General features: G+C 42.2%; 1 protein-coding gene across 1 annotated transcript in view; it reads left to right on the top strand.

Annotated features, from left to right (window-relative positions):
• Positions 1–26748, top strand: part of ank1b (ankyrin 1, erythrocytic b) — a gene marked incomplete at both ends in the record, with an annotated part of 143087 nt that overhangs the window by 72391 nt on the left and 43948 nt on the right. The window contains 21 exons of the mRNA XM_080420187.1: positions 2403–2501; positions 3548–3646; positions 4653–4751; positions 5827–6012; positions 7372–7470; positions 8097–8195; positions 8575–8673; positions 10346–10543; positions 10898–10996; positions 12662–12760; positions 13146–13244; positions 13598–13795; positions 14433–14531; positions 15327–15425; positions 17790–17987; positions 18398–18496; positions 19541–19639; positions 20826–20924; positions 23221–23313; positions 24159–24231; positions 25236–25256. Of these exons, the coding sequence (XP_080276313.1) occupies positions 2403–2501; positions 3548–3646; positions 4653–4751; positions 5827–6012; positions 7372–7470; positions 8097–8195; positions 8575–8673; positions 10346–10543; positions 10898–10996; positions 12662–12760; positions 13146–13244; positions 13598–13795; positions 14433–14531; positions 15327–15425; positions 17790–17987; positions 18398–18496; positions 19541–19639; positions 20826–20924; positions 23221–23313; positions 24159–24231; positions 25236–25256 (2353 nt within the window). The remainder of the gene's footprint in view (positions 1–2402; positions 2502–3547; positions 3647–4652; positions 4752–5826; positions 6013–7371; positions 7471–8096; positions 8196–8574; positions 8674–10345; positions 10544–10897; positions 10997–12661; positions 12761–13145; positions 13245–13597; positions 13796–14432; positions 14532–15326; positions 15426–17789; positions 17988–18397; positions 18497–19540; positions 19640–20825; positions 20925–23220; positions 23314–24158; positions 24232–25235; positions 25257–26748) is intronic.

Here is a 26748-nt window from a genome sequence, read left to right as displayed (position 1 = left end):
TGAATAGTAATGGGGGATCTGTGTATCTCTAGTGGAGCACCAAAAACAATCTCTTCTGTCTTTTTTGTGTTAATGATAAGAGCGTTATCACTCCACTCCACCACCTTATTTACTCTGTGTTGGTGCAGTCCAGGATCACTGGAACTATCCAAAAGAGAAATCAAGACTGTATCATCATGTATCATGGGCCTAGGAAGAACTGATTAACTGGTCACGTGCATCATGAAGTTCTGTTGGCCAAAAGAAGGATCTCAGCACCTTCTAACAAACGTTGGCGGGGGTCTGTGCTCTACTGAGCACAATCGATTCCCTGTTAATGAAGATGACAGAGTAGACGGCACAAAACTGTGAATACAACATAAAGTAAAACATCAATGTGATTTCCCCCTTCAAGTTGTGCTGTGTTCTGAATTTATTTATGTAGTCTGTAATCTGTACTAGTGTCTGTGCACAACTTTTACTTATTCAGGGACCACCTTTAGTGGGTCACAGACCCTGCCTGTAATCTACTACCTATCTTTAACCACTTAAGCCCCAGCATCCATATTGTGGGGAAAACCTTCGCCGAAAATAGCAGCTATTTTCAGCGAAGATATTTAGTGTAGAGCGAAAACTGAAAAGTCACTAGTAGAGAGCCCTGAGGGACTCTGGTCGCACAATGGTGTCGCTAAATGATATTTGGCGAGCCGACACCATTGTTCGACAGAGTATGAATTAGGCTTCAGGCTCTCATGCTATTTTAAGGGCAGATACAATTCTCCAGTCCCCCTTTTGCTTTCACCCCCCGTTTAGATGTATTGTCATAAAACTTAATGACAAGATAAAACTTGAGGGGAGGCTGAGATGGTTTTATTTTGGTGTGATTCATGGGATTGGTATGTTGTGACCTCTGTGACCCTTCATGCTGCAGTGCTGTCTCTGCACCCCTGGTGTCCTATCAGTTCCAATACCTACAGTATCCAATCATATCCGTCCGTCCGTCGTCCGTCCGTCCGTCCGTCCGTCCATCCATCCATCCATCCATCCATCCATCAATCCATAGTATACATTTAGCTCTCTAGCTCTCTGTCTCTCACGCATGCACCTATGCTATCACTGCTTTTGTAGCTGTGTGTGTGTGTGTGTGTGTGTGTGTGTGTGTGTGTGTGTGTGTGTGTGTGTGTGTGTGTGTGTGTGTGTGTGTGTGTGTGTGTGTGTGTGTGTGTGTGTGTGTGTGTGTGTGTGTCTGTGTCTGTGTGTGTGCGTGCACGTGTGTGCAGTCTGTGCACGTGCTTGCGCATAACAGACATATCCCTGTGCGTATTCCCCTCCAGTATACTGTATGTTGTTCACGTGTGTCTCCCCCTCATTTGTGCGCATGTTCACAGAGGGAGTGTGGTTACCCATAAGAAATGAGTGACACTGCAGTATGAAACAAGGGCACCAAAGAAACCATTGACTCTTAGGAGATCAGTGACGGTGGACGCCTGGTGGACACATGTTGTATTGCAGGCACAATTTAGCACAGACTGTACCCGTATAAAGTGCAGACAAGCCAGGGAGCCAGACAGACAGACAGACAGACAGAAAGTCAAAGAAAAAAATCAATTAAATAAAAATCAGAAATAGCCAATCTACAAAAAAAGAAAAACAAAGCTGAAAATAGCCGATACAAGCTCACGACGTGACACAAGATCAGCTATTTTCGGTTGGAAAACGACACCGCTGTACGACGGAATATAAATGAAGTCTGTCTGCCTCCCTCCCTGTCCCTATGCTCTGTGCTGCTCGGTCTGCAGGCGGTGCAGTTTGTAGCCACGATCCTCTGTTTATTTCCAGCGTGTTATTTTTAGAGACGATGACTAGACTGGTGATGCACTGTATGGTCGGAGGAGAGAGGAGGTGCTTTGGGCACTGTTATTAGTAGGCATAAACTGCATCCCAGCTTGAGAGACTTCCATTTCTTAAACGTTGGCCCCAAATCTCTACTCATCTGGCTGGCAGCCTTTTGTGTTAAGTTGTCTTTTCCGAGCTGTGGTTTGAATGGGAATTATAGGGCGGCAGAATATTATATTGCTTCTCGAGTAATTACTTGATTTATATTAACAGATACTGTAGTTCCCATTGAGCGGAGAAACATAACAAATACAGATGCTTCCATATAGTTGTTCTGCATGATACAATTAAGCGATTAACATCCTGTCATGCTCCGTGGGATGTATAAAAATGCTGAACAGGCCCAGTTGACCTCAATTTCAGATGGCAAGAGAAAAAGATCTAAGTGACTATGAAAGAGGTTTCATTATTGGGGCACGGACGGTATGAGCTTAAAAGTAGCAAAGACTGCGCAACTATACTATGACTATGATGTATGCTGTATATATATGTTTTTAATTACTTCATTACCCCCCCCCTCCTCCCAGAATGGTCTCAACGGGTTACATTTGGCGTCTAAAGAAGGTCACGTCAAAATGGTTTTGGAACTACTACACTCTGGCATTGAGCTGGAAACCACCACCAAGGTACTTTTGATGTATTATGTAACTTATTCTTCTACTGAATAAAACGTTATTTCGTCCAGTCTGTATGGTAGAGTATGTTAACTTGATGAAGCCCTACACTGGCGAAACATTGTTCATTTTTGGTTAGGATAATAAAGAGGGGAGAGCAGTTTATCGTGTGCGACATTCCTTTTTTCCTCACTTGACTATTTTTGGGTCCAGCACTGTGTGTAAAGAACTGTGGGGATGTGGGGATGATATCCTGCCTTTTTTCAGAGTAGGCTATGTTAATACAATATAACTTATAACTGGGGTGGTTGTATTTGGTCTCCCTTCTCCCTCTATAGACATTTAGATCCTGTGTGTGGTTTGACAAAATGTTTTACCTGAAGGTAAAAATTCTATTCATGATGATGTTGAAGTTATAAGTTCTGCATTCATAATGAGTGGTTTTAAAGGTAGGGTAAGTGATTTTCTTTGGTTAAAATAAGTGTTAAATAGCTCTATATTCTGATTGTACTCATTGCTATAGAGTGTTAGTTCAGTAAAAGGAGTCTCCTTGTCTCTCCAGCTCTTTATAAAACAGAAAATGCATGTTCGTTTCAGTTTCAGTTTCATTTCCAAATGTATCCAATCAGGATAGAGAACTCAATCAGGATATAGATTAAACAAGTGAAATTGGAAGTGATGACACTAAGAAATGAGCAGGCAAAATTGGAACTGGAACAGCTTAAAAATGGGTACTTTCTCCTGATTGGCTGAGATTTTGACACCTACCGGAAAATGTATTTTCTGTTTATTAAAGAGCTGGAGAGACGGGGAGTCAGACTCCTGTTACTGAACAAACACTCTATAGCAATGATTACTATCAGAATATAGTGCTTTAACCTTTTAACAAAATACTTTGTGTTTTAACCCAAAAATATCACTTACCCTACCTTTAAGTACAGATTTGGGTTAATAGGCTACACTCCTGTGTGTGTGTATGTGCGCGCACGTGTGTGTGTGTGTGTGTGTGTGTGTGTGCGTGTGTGCGTGCGTGTGTGTGTGTGTGTGATGACCCCCAGAAAGGGAACACGGCCCTCCATATCGCTGCATTGGCAGGGCAGGAGAGAGTGGTGGCTGAGCTGGCCAACTACGGTGGCAACGTCAATGCACAGTCACAGGTGAGTCATCAAGGTGGGAAATTATAGATCCTGTGCAAGAGAGTACAGCGTCAGCTACCCTACCAAAAATATCCTGCACACACAGTAAAAGCCTCCTACCATTGTGTCCTTATTCTGGGGTGAACATTTCTACAAGCAGATCTACAGGCTATTTTTGGCAAAGAGATTTGGTGTAGAGTGAAAAAAGGAGGTGACTTAGGATAGTCCCCAGGGGGACCAAGGTGAACGAAGCATATACATATACAGGGTTTAAGTGGTTTCTGTAACCGCCGATGTGACTGATATGCCCATATATGGAGATCTGCCAGTCTGAGATCTCTGTATTTGTCAATTTATGTCCCCTTTATTCCCATATATGGAGATACCTGATGTCATCAGTATATGCCCAATTGCCCATATATAGGCATGCTGATAACTATTCATAGGGGTGGGCAACAGTACACCATAGCAAGATAGTACCAAGGAAGTCCAAGCACTCTGCAAATGTATAAATAGTAGGGGTGTGCCGATATATCGTCCCGCGATATATCGTGATTCGTTTTCGTGACGATATGTATCGTTTTGGAAGAAAAAAAAGTACTTTTTTTTTACAATAATAATAATCAGGCATGCAAACAGCCCCGAGGTGAAAAGGGTGACAACATGTTGTTTTTTTTGGTGTCACATTATTGCCCTATTTGGATTCAAAACGGCTATTGTAGCTGAAAAGCTACAAGTTTGCATAATGCAAAAACAGAATTATTTGTTTGCAGTTGCTTTTTTTCTCCCCCATATATTTTCATAATAAAAAAGTGCGTATCGAAATCGTATCGAAGTTTTGAGCCCAATATCGTATCGTATCGTTTCGTGAAATTAGTGTATCGGCACACCCCTAATAAATAGATGGGTTGGTTACATTTGTACACATTTGTGTAAATTAGGTGTGCGCGTGCGTGCGTGTGTGTTTGTGTGTGCAGTACATTTGTGCATTTTTATAAGCATGCACTATGTGTGTTTGCCTTAACAGAAAGGATTCAGTCCTCTTTACATGGCAGCCCAGGAGAATCACTTAGAGGTGGTCAAGTTCCTCCTGGAGAACGGTGCCAACCAGAGTCTTCCAACAGAGGTAAGTATCTGTTCACTGGTAGTGGGTGGTCATCTTTTATTACTTATTTTAAAATAAATTGCATGTTTTAAAAGGGGAAACTTGTTAAGCATTTGATTTGTTGTAGAATTGGTAGGTACAGTAGGTAGGTAAGTGTACTTTATTCATCCCGAGGGCAAATTAAGGTATGCAATATAAAAAATATTTAATTTTTTTAAACAAAGGTAAACATCCTCCCCTCTCTCTGTCCGTCAGTTCGTCCTCTGCCGTCATCTCTTCCTCACTCCCTTCTCTCTCCTTCTCTCCTCTCCCCCCATCCTTCGCTTCCTCTGCCCTCTTCCTCTCCATCTCTCTGATCTCACTTTCCTCCAACCGTCTCCATCACTCCATAAACGTAGCGTGTGTTCTGTGCCGCTAGCTATGAAGATTTACAATGAGGCACACGATGGTCACTCTGCTCGGCCAATAGAGTAATAATTAGCTCTGAAGTAACATTTACTGTAAAGACACATGTCTGACATGGTTACTGTGTGAATTCTTATGGTTTATTTTGTCCTGCATAATGCAAGCTACTGTTGTATACTGTTGTTCATTATTTACGGTGTTTCTTTCGTGTGTGATGTTTTATCCGGCTGTGTCTACGGTAGGGCTGTCACGATCATTGTCACACAAATAATTGCGATTAACGATTTAATTGTGTTTTTGGCATTGAACATTTGAACAAGTAAATAATAATGTTATTTCTGTTTGGCTTCTAGGCTCATAAACAAAAGTTGCACAGGGCAGATATGACAAATAACTTAATTATAACATAGCATAGCGACGTTTTGTGAGCTTGTAGATCGGCTATTATTTGTTTAAATGCGTTAACATTTTACGACATGGAAAAGATTATGACGATTACGATAATGCAAAAATAATTGTGATTATCTCAAAGAATTGCGATTAGGCGATTAATGTAATAATTGTGACAGGCTTTATCTACACAGTAGCCTACTTTCTCTTGCCCTGTAGCTGTATCGTAACTGCTGTGCTGCCTCTGGCAACTGAACTCCCCCCGCGGGATCAATAAAGGTCTTATCTCATCTCCTTTCAGGATGGCTTCACGCCCTTGGCCGTAGCCCTGCAGCAGGGCCATGAGAACGTTGTGGCGCTGCTCATAAACTACGGCACCAAAGGCAAGGTCCGCCTCCCGGCGTTGCACATCGCCGCGCGCAACGACGACACGCGCACCGCCGCAGTGCTGCTGCAAAACGACCCCAACGCCGATGTCCTCAGCAAGGTATAAGCCTGCTTACAAAATCATATGTGTGTGTGTGTGTGTGTGTGCATTACTATACCTATGAGGGCTAGATGTCCCCGCAAGTATATTGGACCCTGAGAAATCGACCGCGTGAGGACCATTTCTCCGGACCCCACGAGAGAAATGTTGTTTTCATGGTTAACAAAGATCTTTAGAGCTAATCTTACATTTAGGAAAAGATTCAGGTTTGGGTCAGGGTTAGGATTAGGCATATTAGTGGTTACAATTGGGGGTTGGTGTTAGGATTAGGGTTAAAAATAAAAACAAAAGTGGTCCTCACAATTATAGTAATACGTGTGTGTGCGTGTGTGTGGAGTGCGTGGGTGTTTGCACACACATGTGTGTGAATGTGTGTACTGGACATGTTTGTTTGTGCATGTGTGCATTTGAGTGCAAACTTAACACGTTAACATGTATTGGGCTGAAGTCATCAGTCAAACTAACGCTGCACTGCTGACTCAGTGGAAAAAAAAGGCTACAGCGTCAGCGGTGCATGTGACTGCTTTACGTGAATCAGCTAAACGAACCGGCTGACACTGACTCTTGGTAAACAAGAGCAAACGGCTGTCAGAGATTTGCCTATGCTGGTGACGATTAAAGAATTTGCATGCTAATTATTGCTAAAGTAAAACATCAATGGAGGGCGTGTTTACATAATCACTCTTATCTTCTCTAACTTTGTCTCTGTCTCTTCATCCATCTCTCTCTCTCTCTCTCTCTCTCTCTCTCTCTCTCTCTCTCTCTCTCTCTCTCTCTTTATGTCTGTCTTCATTTGTTTCTCTGTCTCGTCACACTAACCTTTCTTCCATGCCCGACTACCTTGTTTAATTTATACTTCGTCATACAACGGTGTTGCATGCCGAAAATAACAGATCTACAAGCTAAAATATAGCATAGAAAATGTCACATGACGAAGTATAAATCAGGCCTCTCTCTCTTCATCTATATACAGTAAGGTATATGTACTATATACTTACTATACTGATGTAGATTGCTGATACTGTAATGACAGTGGCTGTTTTGATAATGTTTGTTTTTCTTCTCCTCACTGTTTCTGATACTGTAACTGCTGTATAACGTTGTACTGTATATAGTTGAGACTGCTTTTTGATGTTTCTTCACCTTCTTAGTTATCTTGTCGATACTCTTTGCTGTATTTACTTTATTTCCTCTGTATCTGTATATTGTACTCTAACTGCCGTACTGCTTCTGACAATTGAAATGTATCTTTCTCTCTCTCTCTCTCTCTCTCTCTCTCTCTCTCTCTCTCTCTCTCTCTCTCTCTCTCTCTCTCTCTCTCTCTCTCTCTCTCTCTCTGTTCAACCATCTACCTAATAGACTGGTTTCACTCCTCTCCATATTGCGGCCCATTATGAGAACCTGAGTGTCGCCCAGCTGCTTCTAAACAGAGGAGCCAATGTCAACTTCACCCCTAAGGTCAGTTCAACTCCAGTGCTATCCGTTAGGCTTAAAGATGACCCCTGTGTGTGCTGCACACGTGCATGCGTGCGTGTTTTGCGTCATCATTTTATAGGATCACGTTCAAGAATCACGTACAAGAATTTAAAGTGTTTATATCCCCCAGTGTGTGTGTGTGTGTGTGTGTGTGTGTGTGTGTGTGTGTGTGTGTGTGTGTGTGTGTGTGTGTGTGTGCGTGTGCGTGCGTGCGTGCGTGATCATTTTATAGGATCAACGTCAGTTTAAGAATTAAAAGTGAACCATGTGCAATTGAAATGCAGGTATTTATAGGATATACTGCAGTGTGTGTGTGTGTGTGAGAGAGAGAGAGGGAGAGAGAGAGATAGATAGGGGGTATGTCCATTCTGAAGCTGTTTCAGGAATATGAATATGAATTGAACATGCTTACACATGAAAAAACATGTTTTTATTTTTTATGATTATGTATTCGTCTGTTTGAACTGTGCGGCTGCCTTAATGCTTTGTCTCTTTGTCTCTTGTATCTGACTTCTCTCTTTTGGACGCAGGAGGAAACACAACCTTGCATTACTATTTATTATGTTTTCCCCAAAAGTGTATTTATTTATGTATATTATTTTTTGTAGAATGGTATCACCCCACTCCATATAGCCGCCAGGAGGGGTAATGTAATCATGGTGCGACTGCTGCTGGACAGAGGGGCACAGATTGATGCCCCGACTAAGGTAGTGAGCCGAACGGCTCTGTTTTATATGTATTATGTAGTGTATTGTAATGTTGTGTTATGTTATTCAGTCACAAAGTTTAAATGTGTTGTATTGTGAGTGGTTCTGTTCCATTACGCTATATAAAATCATGTGTACACAGTAAAAGTGTTAATTTAACTCTCAGAGTGGACAAACTCATTGAACACTCGGAGTATACAGACCCTCAAGAGTCCATGTGGTTAAAATTCGTGCAGTTTCTGAATTCTGCTCCGTTCTATCCTCTATAGCCTACCTACGCTAAACTGATAGTATTCACTAGCATAGCATTATAGCAAGCTCGCTATGCCAACAGTTGACCAAGAAAGTGTCTGGACTTGTCCTTCCCTTCTTCCCCTAGGATGAGCTGACTCCGCTCCACTGTGCAGCCAGGAACGGTCACGTCCGCATCATCGAGTTCCTATTGGACCAGGGTGCGCCCATCCAGGCTAAAACCAAGGTACCACATGCATTGCACACAGTGTGATGCATAGACCAGAGCCGTGTAATCATAGTGTCGCGACAACTCCGTTCTCTCCAGTGGACCCACATTTCTTTTCATCAATGGCTAATCATGGAGCCTCTCAGTAGTTCCTGGAAGTTAGCTGCAAACGCTAGCAGCACAGTGGAGTTGCGGCAGAGTAGAGTGTTTGTGATACACTTTCAAAAGGTAAGACTTAGATTGTATATTGTCATCACATATTGATCTTAATCAATTTAACATGTAACTGGAACTATCTGAGGTGAATCACATGATCACATGGTCTAGCATTTTGGATTTCTGTTGTTGCGACTCTCTTTACATGGCCCTGGCATAGACTATTCAGCTGTATTGCATATTTACGGCCTGCTATGTGTGAACCTTGCATTTTCATAAGACAGAGGAGGTGGTTTTAACCCATTGTGCTTCTTAATCAATTCATATCCACTGGATCCCCAGTAACTGTGGTTTTCACCATTGCATCAGAAGAAGAAAACACAATTCGAACAAACTTTGATACTTTCAACACATTTTGGCTAGCATTGAAGTCGGACAAGAATAACTCATGGCACCACTGTAAAATCCTCAGTGTTAATCTTTATTAATTTGTAAATGTACACAAATGTATACTCGTGTGTAAGTGATATTTTGTTAAAAGGTTAAAGCTCTATGAGTGTTCCGTTAACAGGGGTTTCCCCATCTCAGGCTACCAATTTTATCCAATCAGGAGAGAGAACTTTCACAAAGATAATGTAAACAGCTTCAATACTATAGTGTTCCAGTTCCAGTTGACTGAGATTTTTGTTTCTTTTATTTCATCACTTCGAATTTTACTTATTTATCCTGTATACTGTGTGAGTTCTCTCTACTGATTTGATACAATTGGTGTCCCAACCTGAAAATGTTATCTAATCTAAAACGCTGGAGAGCTGGAAACTGCTATTGGAATATAATAGAGCTATTCAACACTTAAAAATAACAACAAAAACAACAACAAGCAAACTTAAACAAAAGAAAGCCCAATTATACCACTTTTAAATGAACATTATGGATTTTGCAGCGTGTTGGCTGCTGACGGCACCGCCTAGTTCTCTGGCTCAAGGCCACTAGAGCCCTGAATTTGCAGACTTTGCAGTAAGCCTTGCCAATGTTGCCGTGCCAGCCACCTGTGCTTATCCAGTATCCACAATTTATTAAATATATTGATTCGATTGGATTTTATTTCCTTTGTGGACTCGTTCTGCTAGTCTCAAAATGAGAATCCACCCAGATCTATAATGTGTAGCAAAAACATATTTACAATCTTTTCTGTCTCTCTCTGTGTTCTGCCTTCCCTCCTCTTCTTCTTTGTTTTACTCTGTCCATCTCCCTCTCCTCTTACCACTCCCCTCCATCATCCATCTCATCTTTTCCATCTCTCTTCTACACTATCTCTAACTGCTTGCTATTCCTCCGCTTCTCTTTTCTCACCATGTCTTCTTTCTCTCCCCTGGCCTTTCGTCACCACCACCACAACCACCATCTGCATTTTCCATCCCTCTCTCTCTCTCTCTCTCTCTCTCTCTCTCTCTCTCTCTCTCTCTCTCTCTCTCTCTCTCTCTCTCTCCTTTCCTCTCTCCCTTCATCACGCTTTGTTAAATTCTCCTATCAGAATGGTCTGTCCCCAATCCACATGGCAGCTCAGGGGGATCACATGGACTGCGTCAGGCAGTTACTCCAATACAACGCTGAGATCGATGACGTCACCCTGGACCACCTGACCCCTCTGCATGTAGCGGCCCACTGCGGTCACCATCGCATGGCCAAAGTCCTGCTGGACAAGGGGGCGAAGGCCAACGCTCGTGCACTCGTTAGTTACCATTATTCTTATTCTTAATCTTAATCTTATTCTTATTCTTATTCTTATTCTTATTCTTATTCTTATTCTTATTCTTATTCTTATTCTTGGTGCAAGTCGGGACCAATGCAAGTTGTGAATGCATGCCCTACCCAGTGTACCCTTTGTCAGAGTACCCGTCTGTCTGTCTGTGTCCCGGTTATGCCCATATAATAAATCTCCACACTAGCACCTGTGTTAACGTGTTGTTTGCCTCTGTAGCATAAATGAGCTATCATCACATGATCAATTACGCGATATCGGATGGGTGAATAGACTTGTATACTCATGTACCTCAACAATTTTCTGTGTTTCCTGTATTTACAGAATGGCTTCACACCTCTCCATATTGCCTGTAAGAAGAACCACATGCGATCCATGGATCTGCTGCTCAAGCACTCTGCTTCCTTGGAAGCTGTCACAGAGGTGAGAGATAAACACACCATGAGATGTTGGAGAACAAAATAATGTTAATAATAATAATTGTCTTAACGCTTGAGCACTTTTGTTTTGACACTTTGGACTTATTGTTTTGATGTTGACAGCAAACTTTTTGTTTCTATGCTAAAAAGAGATGAAAGCATTTGGGTATTTTGGCTGCAGTCATTTATACAAGAAAGGACTCCCGAACACTGTCTTCTTCACCTGCAATTATAAAGATTTATTGGGAACATTTCGGTACACAGATTTTCTTCAGGGTAACCTGAAGAAGGTCTGTGTATGTCGGCCACGGACCATTATGTGCCAGGACAGCTTGTGAAATGCATCATGGGAATTGTATGAACATAAAGAAAGGACGAAACAGACAGGGTAATTGTTCTATAAAAAGAAAAATACTGGAGCACTCGACTGGGTCTGCACACTTTATTAATATCCTGGGGTGACTGACGTTTCGTCTTCCTCAGAGTCAAACAGTCCTGTTTATATTGAATTTGTCCCACTGTTGAGCACTGAGCAATTCTACCCACAACTGGCCGAAGTGTGTTGGACTTCTCTTTGTGAGAGTAATTGTTCTGTCAGCATAGTGTATATAGTATGTATTGTAAATGTTCTTATTTCTATGGACTAATAACCATCAACAATAAACTGAAATACACATCAACTACCTGAATTTAGTTAGACACTTCAGCTCAGGAATAACCATTTACCATTTATTGCATTCAGATTGGCGGTGTGACTCTGCTCCTGTGATACCACAGTTTATCTGCGCAAGTTATTACATGAACATAACATTGAACCTTTCAATGTATAGTTAAGATACCACATATCAGATGTTGGTCTGCTTAAAAAGACCGCCTGAGTTGTTGTTAGCGAATAAATGGTGCATTTATGCAGTGGTCTCCGTATACGTAGAGATACGCATGGGCATGTTACGTTTGTGGCGCCCACCCATGGTCCACTCACCGTCCACCCACAAGGCAGCTTTAATACAGTATAGCACCTTTCTCCAAAGCACTGTACAATGTGCACTACATTCACCCACTCACACACACACACACGCACACGCACACGCGCACACACACACGCACGCGCGCGCGCGCGCGCGCGCACACACACACACACACACAAACCGATTGCAGATGAAACCATGCAAGGCACTAACTAACCTGCTCATTGTTAGCAGTTAGGGGTTCAGTCAGTGTCTTGCTCAAGGACACTTTGGCATGAATACAGGGAGAGCCAGGGCATGAGTGGGGAACCTTCCGTTTCCAAGACGGCCACTCTACCTCCTGAGCCAGTGCTGCTGTCCCACATACATTGATTAAATGACAGAGTTGTAATAACAATTGCATTACATTGCTCACTTCAAATCTCTGGACATACAGTATTTTCTAAGGGAATGTGAAGGGGAAATGAATATCTGACTAGTGGTTAAATTCCTGATGTGTGTCTATATCCGTCCACATTATAAGAGGTTTGGACAACTAATCCTGATAACCTCTCTCACTGTGTGTGTGTGTGTGTGTGTGTGTGTGTGTGTGTGTGTGTGTGTGTGTGTGTGTGTGTGTGTGTGTGTGTGTGTGTGTGTGTGTGTGTGTGTGTGTGTGTGTGTGTGTGTGTGTGTGTGTGTGTGTGTGTGTGTGTGTGTAGTCTGGTCTCACTCCTCTCCATGTAGCAGCGTTCATGGGCCACCTGAGCATCGTGAAGCAACTTCTTCACCGAGGGGCTTCCCCCAATGCTTCCAATGTGGTGAGAGCTTCTTGTCGACCCATAAATACACTGCTTAAAACATCTTAAATATGAATAATAATCTGGCTTTACTTAAACTCAAAATGTATTTCTCTTCAATTTACTATTTTGTGTAGTTGTTATGCAGACCCCTTGAATTACTTTTCCTTCAATTTTTTCATTATGGAGGTTGCTATACATCTTTGTTGTTCTCATTATCTGTTGGGTGAAACCTCATACGTCCAAGCTTGTGAGCTTGTAAATTGTCTATTTTGCCACTTTTGTGTGACACTGTATTATGACGATGTAGGGCATTAATTACGTAAAAACAGTAAAAACATGGAGACCAGAGGTTTCCACCCGACAGCAACAAAATGATGTTTTGTGGCCTGTGTATCTCCAATAGAAAGTGGAGACTCCTCTCCACATGGCATCCAGGGCTGGCCACTGTGAGGTCGCTCTCTTCCTGCTCCAGAACACCGCACAAGTGGACGCCAAGGCCAAGGTACAGTACCACTCATTTCCAATTTTTTGATTGTATCAACATTTTTGTAATTTGATGATTACATTCATTCATTATCGAAACAGTAGTTTCTGTAGAAACTGTGTGGGCACTTGCTGTAAGCAAATACTGTACCGAAAAGTTTAAAGAAAACGTCTGATATTTGAAGACAAAAAGTTAAATACTTGATTAAACTGCTACCAAACATGGGCACTTTAACAAAACAATGTGTTCCCATGCACCATCGTGCAAACCTTTTTTGACGTTTACCCCTCTCTGTCTTATAAGACGACCAGACGACCCTGAACGGTGTGATTTAACATCTCTCCTTCTCTTAACCTCTCTCCTCCTTATAGGATGACCAGACACCCCTGCACTGTGCAGCCCGTATGGGACACAAAGAGCTAGTGAAGCTACTATTGGAACACAAAGCCAACCCAGACTCAACCACCACGGCTGGCCACACCCCTTTACACATCGCAGCGCGTGAGGGGCATATCCACACCATCCGAATCTTACTGGATGAGCATGCACAGCAGACCACGATGACCAAGGTAATGTAGAGAAACCATGGCACTGGAAAAATATATATTCATCTTGATGAATCATCAATGGTTTATTTAGTTTGGTATGCATTAGGCCACAGACCCCCATTTGGTATGATTTCTTATCTCTGGGACCCCAATATATACTGTTATAACTAAGTCCTCAGTGTTAAATTAACTCTCTGGTGGAAGAAGTACTCAGATTTATTTAGTAAATGAATGTAACTCTGCTACAAGTAAAAGTCCTACATTCCTATTTTTGTACAACATTATTGTCATTAAAATATACTTAAAATAACAAACCTAAAATACTCATTATTCAGAATAGCCCATTTCACAATCATAATGGATTATTGTAATGCATTAATGTGTTCATCACATAGGTAGGAATGTTTTAATTACTTAAATAGTAATAGTAGCATAACCTATAATAACACATCATAATTAAGTGATGTCCATTTGATGTCAATGGTATATATCAGAGAAAGAGGTGCCGCACACTGGAACTTGCAAAAAACGTTATTCAGTCGATGTTTCGGTCATAGACCTTCATCAGGAAAAACATTGAAATATTCAAGTAAAGTAAAAGTGCTTTGAATTTATATGAGTAAATGTACTTTCCACCACTGTGTTTGTGTGTGAGCAGAAAGGCTTCACTCCCCTTCACGTGGCCTCCAAGTACGGCAAGGTAGACGTAGCTGAGCTACTGCTGGAGAGAGGAGCCAATCCAAATGCTGCTGGGAAGGTGAGCCAAGAGTGTACGGATGGATTTGGTTCCATCTTGTATACACTCAAGTTAAATGAACACTAAGGATGCTTAGCACTGTTTCCTGTGTCACCAAGTAGTGGTTCTTTGTGATGACAGAGAAAAGCTGGTGTGTGTGCGTGTGCGTGTGCTTGTGCGCGTGTGTGTGTGCGTGTGCGTGCATGCGTGTGTGCATGCGTGCGTGCACGCATCAAGTGGGTGACGAATTGGGGCAGGATTTGACCATGAGTCACCCATTTGATGTGACGGGACTCCCCTGTGTCAGACGTTGATGCGATGGGGCTGTCCCGTCGCGACGGACGTTGACGAGGACGGATTATTTACGACTCACCTTCGCCTGTCGGTATGCAACTCGGAACAGCGCAGAGTCAGCAGAAGCGGACATCGCACCGCTTGGCACGGCCACTCGCTTGGTTTAGCGCCTTGCTCTGGGGTGCCACACGGTGCCTCAAGTCCGCTTCTGACGGCACGCCTGCCTTGTTTTAAATGTTTCTATGGACACGCCGACCTATTACGAGTTGGGAGTGAGAACGGCACTTCCGCATTCCAGTGGGCGGTACTACCGGGAACGTTGAAAAGCGACGCGGCATGCGAGTGCGGGAGGCTTTTGCACCAACTCGTCACCACAGTACAACCTGAGAGTCAGAATGTTGGTTGGAGTGATGTTAAAGTATAATCTGTCCACAGAAATGATTTGTGGGTCAGGCGTTAGTTTATAGCTTGCCCTAACAGTGGGTATGTCTTTTGTAATGTGTGTGTGTGTATGTTTAATAGAATGGACTGACACCCCTTCACGTAGCAGTCCATCACAACAACCTGGATGTTGTGAAACTCCTGGTTAGCAAAGGAGGATCTGCACACAGTACTGCCCGAGTAAGACCAATCTGACATGCAATCTATCCAAGTGATTGATTATAGCACAAAACGTTTTGGTAATTTCTAAGGAGAGAATGGTTGAATTAAGTCCTTGGAAGGAGCACTTCCATTACAACTTAGAGATTTTGAATAATTAAATGCAGTTAATGATTTAACGAATATTTAGCGGTTGGGAAATGAATGTGTCATTTCACTTCATTGTGCAATCCCCTTCCACCGAACAGTTGACATGAACTGATTAATTCCCACCACCGATTCAACACTTGAATAAAACGACACCTACAGTATAGCCTGTGGACTGACATGACTTCTATAAGTGTGTTTTTGTGTCTGCGTTTTTCTTGATGGCTGTTCTTGTTCCTGCCTAATGTATACGCCCTGTCTGTGTGTCTGTGTGTCTGCATGTTTGTCTGACTGATTGTGTTTGTTTGTTTGTTTGTTTGTTTGTTTGTCTGTTTGTCTAACTGTACATTTCTGTCTGTCTGTCTGTCTGTCTGTCTGTCTGTCTGTCTGTCTGTCTGTCTGTCTGTCTGTCTGTCTGTCTGTCTGTCTGTCTGTCTGTATATTTCTGTCTGTCTGTCTGTCTGTCTGTCTGTCTGTCTGTCTGTCTGTCTGTCTGTCTGTCTGTCTGTCTGTCTGACTGACTGTCTGTCTGACTGACTGTCTGTCTGTCTGTCTGTCTGTCTGTCTGTCTGACTGTCTGTCTGTCTGACTGACTGACTGTTTGTCTGTATGACTGTATGCATCTTTTTCTATGTGATGTTTAAATGATCTGTATGTTTGTTTGTTTGACTTTACGTTTTGTCTGACTGCATGTATGTATGTTTATCTGTCTGTGTGTTTCTTTGTATGATTGTCTATATGGACTGTATGTATACGTATATGTCTGTATGTTTATCTGTCTGTCTGACTTTTTCCACCTATCCCTCTTTTGTATTACGTTCACTGGTGCAAAACACTGGCGATGACCTATGAGGCTATCAAGGGCATGGCGCCCCCTTACCTTCAGTACATGATCCACTTCTAACCCCCCTTCTTGCACACTTAGATCGGCTAACACAGGACGTTGGTTTGTCCCTTCCATTAAAACACTATGGCCAATGCTCCAAGCATCCTAAACTCTTCTCCCTCCTGGCTCCCAAGCTGTGGAACAAATCCCTCCTCCACCTCAGTCAGGACTGCAGACTCACTCCCCATTTTCCATCTGAAAACTCACCTCTTCACAATCTAAATCAGTGGCTCTCAAACTCTTTCATGTCAAGGATCCCCAAAATTACTATATGTCTTTGGCCGCGGACCTCCATCTCGAAAATGTTGTTCCAGGGACCCCCAGAAGCAAAGATTTGAGTTAAAAATGTTCGCTTTAAAAATATATATATATTCAAAGATTTGCACACATTTTCAATATTTTTCAAAAATAGCATATCTACACGCTCATAGCGCGGCACTTGGTGCGCGCTATGAGCTTGTATGATCTTGTATGATCTTGTATGAGCTTGTATGATCTGCTATTTTTAAATAGATAAAGTATCAAATAATAGTTAAAGTGGTTAAAATGATTGTGACGCTATATTATTTTGCTGGGGACCCCACTTTGAGAGCCACTGATCTAAATCACCCCCTAGCACTCCTCATTCCTTTGTATCCCTTCTTGTTGTTGTTGTTTTGACAGATACTAGTTATACTGTACAGATGTTTGTTGGTTACTTGTTCTCATTATGTCATCTTATTTAGAGATAGATAGAATAAATAGATATACCACAATTAGATTAGCATGTGGGTTATTCAGATGCTAGGTTTGATGTTTACCTCGTATCCTAGTTACTTTGTAGCACATTATGGATTTCTTTGCACTCTGCTTATGTAACCATTTACCCTTGTTGTAGGTTGACTAGTGTTCATGCCTTTTACTCTGCACTTTGTATGTCGCTCTGGATAAGAGCATCTGCTAAATGCCTTAATTATAAATTATACTTTTTATCTATCTGTCTGTCTGTCTGTCTGTCTGTCTGTCTGTCTGTCTGTCTGTCTGTCTGTCTGTCTGTCTGTCTGTCTGTCTGTCTGTCTGTCTGTCTGTGTGACTGTATGCTTGTCTGTCTGTCTGTCTGTCTGTCTGTCTGTCTGTCTGTCTGTCTGTTTGTTTGTCTGTCTGTCTGTCTGTCTGTCTGTGTGACTGTATGCTTGTCTGTCTGTCTGTCTGTCTGTCTGTCTGTCTGTCTGTCTGTCTGTCTGTCTGTCTGTCTGTCTGTCTGTCTGTCTGTCTGTCTGTCTGTCTGTCTGTCTGTCTGTCTGTCTGTCTGTCTGTCTGTCTGTCTGTCTGTCTGTCTGTCTGTGCATGTGCCCGTGTCTCTCTGTCTGTAGAATGGCTACACCCCCTTGCACATAGCGGCCAAGCAGAACCAGATGGAGGTGGCCAGTTGTCTGCTGCAGAATGGGGCGTCAGCCAACGCCGAGTCCCTCCAGGGTATTACACCCCTCCACCTGGCCTCTCAGGAGGGACGACCCGACATCGCGGCACTGCTCATCTCCAAGCAGGCCAATGTCAATGTGGGGAACAAGGTATCACATCACATTTGAATAACTCCTTCGGTCCCAGTGGAGGAATTAGATTTGTAGGCCAGGGTGTTGTCACTGTCGGACCAACATAGCTTCAAGTTATAATTATCTGACTGAAAACCATCCATGGATTAACTTTTGTCTCGGGTTCTTATTAATTATCACTAGTCCTATGAGCATTAGATTAATTCCGTCATTAAAAGACTGTGTAAACTTTCTGTATAATGAAATTATATGAATAAGACCCCTGCTGCACAATTGGAATTATGACCTTTAAAAATCGTTATATGGTGGAGGAGTGCAGCTGCCCACCGCCCCCCTCCACTATACCCCTGGTGAGTGAGCAGTGGTGTCGGTTTAATTTCACAGAACCATTTCCTGTGTCTAATCTCTATTCCCTCCTTGTACCCCAGAATGGACTGACTCCTCTACATCTGGTAGCCCAGGAGGGTCATGTGGGAATCGCAGATACATTGGTCAAGCAAGGTGCCTCTGTGTACGCCGCTTCACGGGTAAGCTTTGTCGTAATATCTTAACCAGGGCTATATCATTTGTTGTATGGTGAAAGGCGAAAATGTAAATTTGTTGAAATTTTTTTTCCCATTTTTTTGCCTAGAGACATTTCCCAAAATAGCGACGGCGGGTTGAATTAATTCTTCTTTATTAAAATTTCTGTTTTCCACAAGCTCACAACGTGTTGCATCGCCACGCCAGGGTTAAAGTGGTTAAGACAATAAGCTTTGAGAAAACAAACGCTTATTATGTTACATGTTTTGTTCAGCAAGATAATCTCAACAATTCAACACACTTTTGTTTTGTCTTTTTACCACACAAATTACATACATTTAAAACGGCATCATGAGGGCAAGTTTGAAAGTGATTATATAGCTTTGTCTGTAGGTTTTATAAATATTTAATATTTAACCAATTAAATTGGTTAACAAGAGTTTGTGACTCAATAATGATTACATTGAATCCACTGGAACATGCGTTCTTTTTCCCAATTCCTGAAAAGCAACTGTTTTGTACATACAGTATAAGGTTTCTGCCCGACAGAAACCTCAAACCTGTGCTGCCACCACTGTTTCAATAAAGGAAAACAATATTTAGGGGGAAAAACAATAGGTAGTCATAATCCAGCAGGCTCCTTGGAAACAATACATATTCAAAGGAAAGCATTTTAACTCTGCTAGGGGATAATCTGCATGAAAGCACCAGGGCAAGCTGCCAATTATGACTATTCTGAATGCATTTTGTTTACACAAGTTCTTTCCATGAGATTTACAACCTCTATTTAACCACTTAAGCCCTATTATGCATCGGCATGTGACGAATAGCGAAAACAGACGGTATACAGTACAAGCTCATAACGCATCGGGATGTGACTTTTGTAATTTTTGAAAATTACTTTTTTCTTTTTTTTGTTTTAACACATTTGGGAAAATGTTATAAAATGTTTGCCTATACTGTACGAACATGCCCAAAATAAGGTGGGCAGGGTCAATGGGGCTAATGAGGTGATAACGCGATGAAAACTGTTTCCCACTCTGTGTTAGATGGGCTACACACCTCTTCACGTGGCCTGTCACTATGGCAACATCAAGATGGTGAAGTTTCTCCTACAGCAGCAGGCTCATGTGAACTGCAAGACCAGGGTAATGTCTGTCTCTGTCTGTCTGTCTGTCTGTCTGTCTGTCTGTCTCTCTCTCTGTGTCTCTCTCTGTCTGTCCCTCTCTGTCTCTCTCTCTCTCTCGTGAACTCTCATTCACACACACACGCACGCATGCACGCACGTGCACACACACACACACACACACACACACACACACACACACCCCTTTTGCCTTTATTTCTCTCTTGCGTATACTGTTGTCCCTGTGTGCCTAATCTGCACACATTGTTTGATACGCATGGATTGTATTAAACAATTAATCTCTCAAGACATTGTCTGTTTCCAACATTGTCTGTTTCTGTTCAGCTCATACTGTACACCGTAAAATCCTCAGTGTTCATTTATCCATTTGTACTCTCTATGAGTTAAATTAACACTGAGGACTTTACTGTGTGTATGGTTGTTTGTCAGTGTGAGATAAACAATGCAGGTTCACTGTATACGTATACCTCTCTCTCCCTTTCTCTTTCTATTTTTCTTTGTTTCTCTCCCAGATACTGCACTTTTCACTCCATTTTTCTCTGACCTCTCTGTCCATCTTTACCTTTTTATATATGTATATGAATTTCTTCTCTATTATAATGTGTCTGAGAGAAATGCACCAAGTCAAAATCCCTGGTATCTGAAAATACTTCACCAGTAAACAGAGAAATGTGACTGACATATTTCCTTTGCGCTGACGGCAGGGATCTCCATAATCTGGGCACACACCCACGGGCAGGGACGCAGTAATTCTCGCATTGGTCCAATTAGCTTTTAGGCCCCCCGCCCCACCAGAAAGCCCACTACCCAGAACTGGTGTCGGGTGGACATGCAAACACTGCTCTGGTTGTGAAGCATGTGTGGATCAAATAAGCACCTGTAGACGTTTTATCGGACAGGATTTACAGTGTATATAATATTTATATGGCATCAAATATTATATCCCATTTTCTATGGAAGGGTTCCTAACAACAATTCATACTTTATGATCTGTGTCTATTGCTTCTGTGTCCCCATCTCTCATTCCTTCTCTTCCTCTCCCACTGTCCCCTAATCTCTCCATTCTTCTCTTCCTCTCTCACCCTCCCTGCATGTCTCTGTCCTTCTCGTCCTCTCCCACCGTCCCTTAATCTCACCGTTCTTCTCTTCCTCTCTCCCTCCCTGCATGTCTCTGTCTGTCTCTCTAGGTGGGTTATACCCCTCTCCACCAGGCAGCACAACAGGGTCATACTGACATTGTGACCCTTTTGCTGAAGAGTGGTGCTCAGCCCAATGAGATTACCTCGGTGAGACACTTCTTAAAACACATCTTGCAACAGGGCATCTGGTGGGCATAGAGGTAAAACACAAAGCTCTGATTCCTGGCATAGAGGTAAAGCACCCAGGTTTGATTCCCTGCATAGAAGTAAAACACCCGGGTTTGATTCCCTGCATAGAGGTAAAACACCCGTGTTCAATATCCTGCATAGAGGTAAAACACCCAGGTTCGATACTCTGCGTAGAGGTAAACACCTGGGTTTGATTCCCGGCATTAGGTATGGGACGATAATCGTTGATATCAAATTATTTGCAATAGAAAACGCTCACAATAATCATATCGCAGAGATTCATAGTGAAATACAGTGGACCTGAGTTGGCTCTGTACTGGGACCGCTTTTTTACACCAAATCTCTTTGTCAAAAATAGTAGCTCTGCAAGCTCACAACCTGTCGCGTTGTGATGCATTGTGAGCTTGTACATCTGTTATTTTTGGCTAATGGTCCCCCCCAGAATGTAGATGCTGGGGTGCAAGTGGTTAACAAAAGTGGCATTTTAAGCATATTTTGATCATCGTGATAATATCGTAAATCGCAATTATTTTGACCACAATAATCGTGACATGAAATTTCCATATCGTCCAATATCTACCCGGCATAGAGGTAAAACACCTGGGTTCGATTCCCAGCATAGAGGTAAAACACCCGGCTTTTGATTCTTGGAATAGAGGTAAAACACCTGCACTTGATTCCTGGCATGAAGGTAAAACACCTGGATTCGATTCCTGGCATGAAGGTAAAACACCTGGAATTGATTCCTGGCATGAAGGTAAAACCCCTGGGTTTGAGTCCTCGCTCAGCACCGCGGAGGCCTTGGTTCGATTCCAGGCAGCGGTGCCTCCGGCTTGGCCAGACGCTCCCTGACGAACACAGCTGGCCTTGTTCGGGGGTGGGAAGCTGGTAGGGGATTGTGTTCTCTGTTGCTGCAATAGCGACTCCTACTGGTTGGTCAGTGAAACTCCTCGCTGTCAGGTGAGAAGAAGTGGATGGTGACTGCATGTGTATCAGAGGGGTCATGTGGTTGTCTGCACCTCCCCTGGACAACAGTGGAGATTCGCAGTGACACATGGGGAATTGACGACCACTAAATTGGGAGAAAATGGAAAGAATAAAAAGAAAACGTCCATTTTAATTCCCCCTTTCATCGCCATCCCCTGCCATTTTCGCCAACCTTTCCCTGCACCTTGACAGAAACATCATGAAAAGATGTATCCTAATTGCACTATGTGTAATATGGTGATTGAATGAATTACAAAAGCAACACAAAACAAACATTTACAGTACTTTACTTAAAGAAGTCTCCCAGTCTGCCTCCCTCCCTCTTTTAGAATCTCTCGTCATCCAACTCTTAAGCCTACTTCAAACCAAGGATTTGTGACGACTCAAAACCGTTTTAAGCCTGATTTATACTTTGTTGTACAACAGTGCCGTGCACCCTAAATAGCCGACCTACAAGCTCGCCACGCATCGTGGAGCTTTTAGATTGGCTGTTTTGGACGGATGACACATGTCATACTACGGAGCATAAATGAAACATTGGAATGTTGTGGAGAAAAATCGCAGCGGTCTGAATTTCCCCTTAAGCCTCAATCTTTTCTTAGCTGTGAGTCAGAGTTCTCACTTTCTGGTCAAGCTGAAAAGCCCCCCCCCCCCCCCAACACACACACACCCCAAAAAATAAATAATCCTAATAATCCTATCTTTGAAAATTGAATTGAATCATTAAATTGGCTTACGATTTGACATTTGCAATAACTTTCCTGGTGCACAGGATAATGTTCCTGGAAGGTTGATATTTTCATGGAAAAATGTTGACCTCCAGCCTTGAAGCTTGTCCCGAAAGTAACAACACTGTATTTCATTTGTATGATGTTTCATTCCAAAATCCAATAATTTGTTATCTAGTAAAGGGAAAAAAGTATATATGTACTGTACGTGGCATGAGAGTACATGTATGATGCAGAACTGAAATTGCTTTAACATCTAAAGAGTCCCAGCCCTCTGGTGACACTGCCTGGCATTTTGGAGGACACATCCGTCTTCATGTTTAACCACTTTAGCCCTGACGTCCCTATTTTGGGTGAAAATATGCGAAAATAAAAGTTAAAAACATTATTAAAAAAAGAATAATTAAGAATTAAAGACCATCTAGACCGGCTATTTTAGCTATTCATCGTACGACGATATAGGGCTTAAGTGGTTATAACATGGCATTGAATCTTGCTGGATAACGGGTGCGATAAACATCTGATTTTTCTTTGTGTAGAATGGGACATCTCCCCTGGGCATTGCTAAGCGGCTTGGCTACATCTCTGTAATTGATGTGTTGAAACTGGTCACAGAGGAGTCGGTGTCTGCTGTGAGTAACACAGGAAATTCACACATGATTGTCATGTCTTCACGCAAGGCAGCATGCAACCTTGACGCTAACAGTATGACTGGTATTTTCAAACGATGGATTCTGCTACAAAACATTGATCATGTTTTCAGTGTCTCACGTAGAGCCCGGCCGATTGTATCTTCCGATATTGGACTATCTTCATCCAGAGGGGGGTGGGGGGGGGGGTTTCCAGGGGGTCCCTAGCAAAATAAGGAACAGTTTAAACACTTAATATGTCCTTTTGAAAATAGCTGATCCTAAGCTCACAAAATGCCTCACACATGAGCTTTTACTGTAGATCTGCTATTTTTAAATTCTTTTGACAAATGTTCAAATACAATACAATACATATCAATTTCGGGGTCCTTGACATGAAAATGTTTGAGAACTACTTATTTAGAAATGTTATCATTTATTTATTTGCATTTATAATGATTAAATTCCCCAGTCAAGTTTACTGTTTCAGTGCACTGATTTCATTTCGGACAATACAGAATAAATAATTAGTTAAACTGTAAAATATCCTGCCTCCATTTCATATTTGTCACAACTGTTTGACAACCACATTTGACAATCTGTGCAAAAAATGTTGTATACGTATATAAATATATCGGCCGATATATCTCTTTCAGAATATCGGCATCGGCCTAAAAAAACATTATCGGTCTGGCTCTGCTCTCATGCTTGTGGAGAAAAGAAATCACGTTTGTCATTTTCACCCTCCCTCTGTCCTCTCATGTCTATTTTTTCCTCTCTGTCGCTGTCTATCTATCTGTCTCTCTTTCTGTCTCTGTCTATCTGTCTGTCTCTCTCTCTCTCTGCAGATCACAACAGAGAAGCATCGGATGAGTTTTCCTGAGACAGTGGATGAGGTTTTGGATGTTTCAGAGGATGAGGGTAGGCTGGCAAATTTGGCTGCAGATGAAGCACTTTATACCACAGTTAATTCCAACCTCGCTGTTTGATTTGGCTGAGAGGCATTCTAATAAACGCCTCTATTCCCCAGTAACATAAGCACACAGAGCACTAAAACTGATGACCAGCCTGCACCAAAAATATCCCAAATGGGCTGAATAAATGGTTTATCCCTCTTAAAAACGATGACCTGGATGCGCTAGAAAGGAATGATGGAACTATTCTTCTTTGTGGAATCAACTTTCATAATAAGTTTGTGTCATCATTGTCTTGACATCCAATCATAAATCTTGATAATGAAACTGTGGTATATTCACATCCACAATAATACACTGAAGTTTGTGCAGGACCATAATGTTGGCACTGGTGTGCTGTGGTTATAGACACACCAGTAACAATATTTGATGGTATAGCACAAACTTAAACCCTATATACAACATTTACCAGGGTCCCCCAGGGGTCTAATACTTGGCCCCCTCCTTTTTTCCCTCTCCACCAAAACGTTTCGGCGAAAATAACTGATCTACAAGTTCATAATGGGTCTCGTTGCGAGCTTGTAGATTGGTGTGGTTAAGTGTATTATTGCTTAAATCTATTGCTCTATTTTGATCAGTCATTTTCAGCTATGACTCTGTGTCATGGTGAAAGATGACTGTTTGTGCCATTAAACACATGACCTTACCACCAAGAGTTTAATTATTTATATAGATGGTTTCAGGCTATAAGCAATAACACAGTCTTTGTGAACATTGGGTTAGTAACTGTTGCCCTGGGATATGAAATCTGGTTAGGTTAATCTGGCAAGCAGCTAACCTGCATAAAAATGTCCATAAGATTTTTTGAATCCATTCTTACCAGTTGTGGTAATTTTCCCTGACCCTAACCCTAAACAGTCGACCGAATGTTATAAAGACTCCTAGCAACAATAGACTGTTGAAACCGTCTATATGACTCTACATAATGACCTGTTTCCATTTGTTTTGTAGGGGTTGCCCAGCTAACGTTAGGTAGGACTGTGTCTGTGCTGCACCTGTCTGTTTTGTCGGTTGTCCGGTGGCTCGTCGTGAACTTGTGCCTCGCATTGCAATTGCACTTTCTCATTTTCCCGATCTGCGTGTTGCTGATTTTTTTTCCCAGTCCGTTCCTCTGACTCCCATCTTCTCATGCAGTATTCTAATCTTTTCTCTGTCTGTCTCTCTCTCTCTCTCTCTCTCTCTCTCTCTCTCTCTCTCTCTCTCTCTCTCTCTCTCTCTCTCTCTCTCTCTCTCTCTCTCTCTCTCTCTCTCTTTCTCTGTTTTCATCTGTCTCTGTCTTTTCCCCATCTCTTTCACTCTCTCTTTCTCACTCTAGGGTTGGGGTTTCTCTCTCTAGTTTTAGGGTTACTCTCTCTTTCTCTGTCTCTCTCTTTTTAGCTTTCTCTAGGGATAGGGGTACACTATTAATCTCCAGGGTTAAGGTTATTCTCTCTCTCTCTCTCTCTCTCTCTCTCTCTCTCTCTCTCTCTCTCTCTCTCTCTCTCTCTCTCTCTCTCTCTCTCTCTCTCTCTCTCTCTCTCTCTAGCTCACTTGCTCACTGTCTCTCTCTCTGGTTAAGGTTACTAGCCCTTTCCCCTTTCCCTCTCTTTTCTTCATGTCTACCCCTACTCTCTCCTCTCTCTCTCTCCACTTTGTTAGTCACTTTGTCAAAGCTTAATGTGAAAACACCATCAGTCGTTCATTGGCATGTGACCGTGACATTTTCCTTTTACCAGCATTCAGTCTACATCTGTCCTCCGACTCATGTTAACATGCAGGACTACAGAATTTCACCATTAGAGGAAAATCCGATCCCAAATTTGTTGCTGGTGCTGCTGTTTCTCCTGAACATTCGAGCTCATGTAGCTTAATTGATCCATAACCTAATTACACAGTCGAGAAACTGCTCAGCAAACAGCACGAACGCAATGGCTGTTTACACTCCCCCATCTCCCCATCTCTCAAAACCAGAAAAATTGCTCCTCGGAGCACAGGCCTCCGCCAGGTCAGTTGGGTTATTGTAGGCCAGCAATGTTCGAAATTCGCTAATCAGGATGGAATATGAAAAATCGTCCGTCTTGATCACATGACTATAGAGATAATGTGTACCGATTTGCGTGATGTTTGGACAATATCTGTAGGAGTAATATAAAAAAAACATTTAGAAAATCTGACTCCTGTCGGCGCTATAAAAGGACAATGTGAAAGGGTGCCATGTCTTCCTGGGCCTAGTGGGGATGTGTTCGGACGCTGCATTTATGATTGAGGCATTTTGTTCAAAACAAGCCACTCCTGCAAACTTTAAATCCGTTTTTTAGTGTTTGTTATTGGTTTACTTTTGTTATTGAGATATTTGTATCTGTTCTGAATAGTGCACCATTAGTCTATTATTAGTATTATCATCATCATCATCATCATCATCATCATTTAGTTATTTGAAAATATCCATCATAAGTTATTTGAAAATATCCCTCCCTAAATAACC

This window comes from Gymnoscopelus braueri, assembly GCF_963280865.1.
Source record: "Gymnoscopelus braueri genome assembly, chromosome: 22".
NCBI lineage: Eukaryota > Metazoa > Chordata > Actinopteri > Myctophiformes > Myctophidae > Gymnoscopelus > Gymnoscopelus braueri.
The sequence above is the reverse complement of the archived record's forward strand: the minus strand, read 5'-3'. Positions and strand labels throughout refer to the sequence as shown.